Source organism: Vespula pensylvanica, chromosome 3 (assembly GCF_014466175.1).
Source record: "Vespula pensylvanica isolate Volc-1 chromosome 3, ASM1446617v1, whole genome shotgun sequence".
Lineage (NCBI taxonomy): Eukaryota > Metazoa > Arthropoda > Insecta > Hymenoptera > Vespidae > Vespula > Vespula pensylvanica.
This window is the reverse complement of record NC_057687.1, coordinates 2,650,032-2,652,641: the sequence shown is the minus strand read 5'-3', so window position 1 is coordinate 2,652,641 and position 2,610 is coordinate 2,650,032. Positions and strand designations below refer to the sequence as shown.

At 30.8% G+C, this 2,610-nt stretch overlaps 1 protein-coding gene across 1 annotated transcript in view; it reads left to right on the top strand.

The window, feature by feature from the left end:
* Positions 1-848: 848 nt before the first annotated feature.
* LOC122627508 (fatty acid synthase-like) overlaps positions 849-2,610 on the top strand; it is a 1,885-nt gene continuing 123 nt past the window's right edge. Inside the window, exons 1-5 of the mRNA XM_043808643.1 lie at positions 849-1,038; positions 1,115-1,365; positions 1,454-1,685; positions 1,790-2,208; positions 2,450-2,608. Of these exons, the coding sequence (XP_043664578.1) occupies positions 849-1,038; positions 1,115-1,365; positions 1,454-1,685; positions 1,790-2,208; positions 2,450-2,608 (1,251 nt within the window). The remainder of the gene's footprint in view (positions 1,039-1,114; positions 1,366-1,453; positions 1,686-1,789; positions 2,209-2,449; positions 2,609-2,610) is intronic.

Genomic DNA, 2,610 nt, shown 5'->3' with positions numbered 1-2,610 from the left:
TGAGATCAATTTCTTTTGTTTTGCAATATAAAAAATTATTTTATAAAATCTGGACACTTTACATAACAGGAAAACATATTTCTGAAATTTTTAACTATTTTTAGAAAATCCGAAGGTTGCAATTATTAAAAAATTCGAAGGTTTGAAAATGTTATATTTATTGGAATTACTGTTCATACTTAGACTACGCTTATACTTTCACAGTTTTATAATCTTATAATTATTAATGTATACTGTTTAAAATACATATTTAAATTTAGCTGTTATTAAATGCCTACCGTATGAAGATAAAATTTTCCTGTTATTGAATAATGCTATTTCATTTACGTTCTTTTTATTAGAACAAATAATCATCTTAATAATTTGCAAGTAAAAATTTGGTAACATCGATAGAACATGGAAATATGAATACTTTTCATTCTTAGATATTTTCCGTTAGCTTCTCCGTTTTTTACATTAATTGGACAATTATTGGTCAAATTGTTATCTGTGATAGAAAAGTTTTAGGACAAGGCGATACATATATAATACTTTGTAAAATTAAAGTTTAAGGATTCCATTTATCAAAAACTTATCGTATTGCAACAAAATTTATTTTCTTTATTATGGGACACTGTCATAGCGTTACGTAATATGAATAGAAAAACAGGTTAGTTAAATATTAATTTGAAAGATATGCATTTTCATTTGAATAGATAGTATTTAATGGGAACAAAATGGGGAGAATACATAATACTTATATAAAAGGAGATTCGTTGATAAAGATCACATATTGAAGAAATACTTTCAGTATCAATCCAGAATTTTTCATTTTATTTTAAGCTGTAAAGAAAGAGAGATCAAATATCATGAGTGAATATAAGAAAACAAAAGAATCGTACAAATATTTCAACTTTCTTAATCCAGAACCAGGTGAAGAAGTTGTTATTTCTGGAATCGCTGGTAGATTTCCGGAATCTAATAATGTAGAGGAATTGAAACATAATCTTTTTAACCGCAAAGATTGCATCACCGATGAAAACTGTCGTTGGAAACTAGGTAACGAATATACTAATTTTATGTAACGCAGTAAACTAATTAACGTTAATATCATTTTATCATTATATTTCATAAGATCATCCAGAAATTCCAAAGCATACTGGCAAAATCAACAATATTGAGAAATTCGATGCATTATTTTTTGGAATACATTTTAAGGAAGCACATACGATGGATCCTATGTGCAGAATGATGCTCGAACATACTTACGAGGCTATAGTAGATGCTGGGTATAATCCAGAGGATATTCGTGGATCAAAGACAGGTGTATTCATAGGTACATGTTTTTTTGATTCCGAAGCAACATGGCTCCACAGTAAACTTCAGGTACGTGAAATGATCAAGGAAACAGCATATAGATCATCAATTACTTATGCGGATGGACCAGACAAAAAATATTACTTTTTGAATGTAGACAAATGGTTTTGGAATCACGTGCTGTAGCAGGGACATGATGGCTCAAAATATTTCATTTTGGTTGGGTGTAACTGGACCGTCTTCTCTAATTGATACAGGGTGTAGTTCAAGTCTTTACGCAGTGGAACACGCTTATCGGGCTATACGTAGTGGACAATGCGATTATGCGATCGTTGGTGGATCGAATCTTTGTCTCCACCCATATGTGTCACTACAATTATCTCGTTTAGGTATTGATTATAGCAAATTGTGCAGAAAATTTTTTCTTTTTCATGTAATTATTATATTAATTTTAATTAACTTTATCTAATCTAATAAACTTTCTCCCTGACAGGAGTGTTGAATCAGGGTGGTCGTTGCAAAGTTTTCGACGAAGATGCAAATGGTTACACCCGTAGTGAAGGTGTCTCTGTAGCATTTCTACAAAAAGCAAAAACTGCTAAGAGAATATATGCTACGATTATTCATGCGAAAACGAATTGTGATGGTTATAAACAAGAAGGAATAACATTTCCATCTAACAAAATGCAAAGTACTCTTTTTAAAGAATTCTACAAAGAATGCAATGTATCAACGGATAGTATTCCTTACATCGAAGCTCATGGTACCGGAACGAGAGTCGGAGACCCTGTAGAACTGAATTCAATAGATCAAATTTTCTCTAAAAATACCACTAGATCTCTTAAAGTTGGTTCCATTAAATCGAATATGGGACATACTGAAGGAGCCAGTGGAATTTCTTCCATTGCAAAGGTAAATATTGTTTGAAATACAAGGTAATACAAATATCCATCCATTTTTTTATCTTCGATATTTTATTATTAAAGTTATTTAGAATTTATATATCGAGTTTTAATTGTATGTATAATTGTATTATATATTATGTTTATATATTTGTTATATTTGAATATTAATATTATCCATACACACACACACACACACACACACACACACACACACACACACATACTAATATAATTATACACATTTTTAGGTGATTATATCGATGGAATCAGGCCTAATACCACCAAATATTAACTTTCATACACCACGCAAAGAAGTTATAGAAAGACGAAACGACGTTGTTACGGAGCCAACTCCGTTAGATGGTGAATACATAGCCATTAATTCTTTCGGCTTCGGAGGTGCTAATGC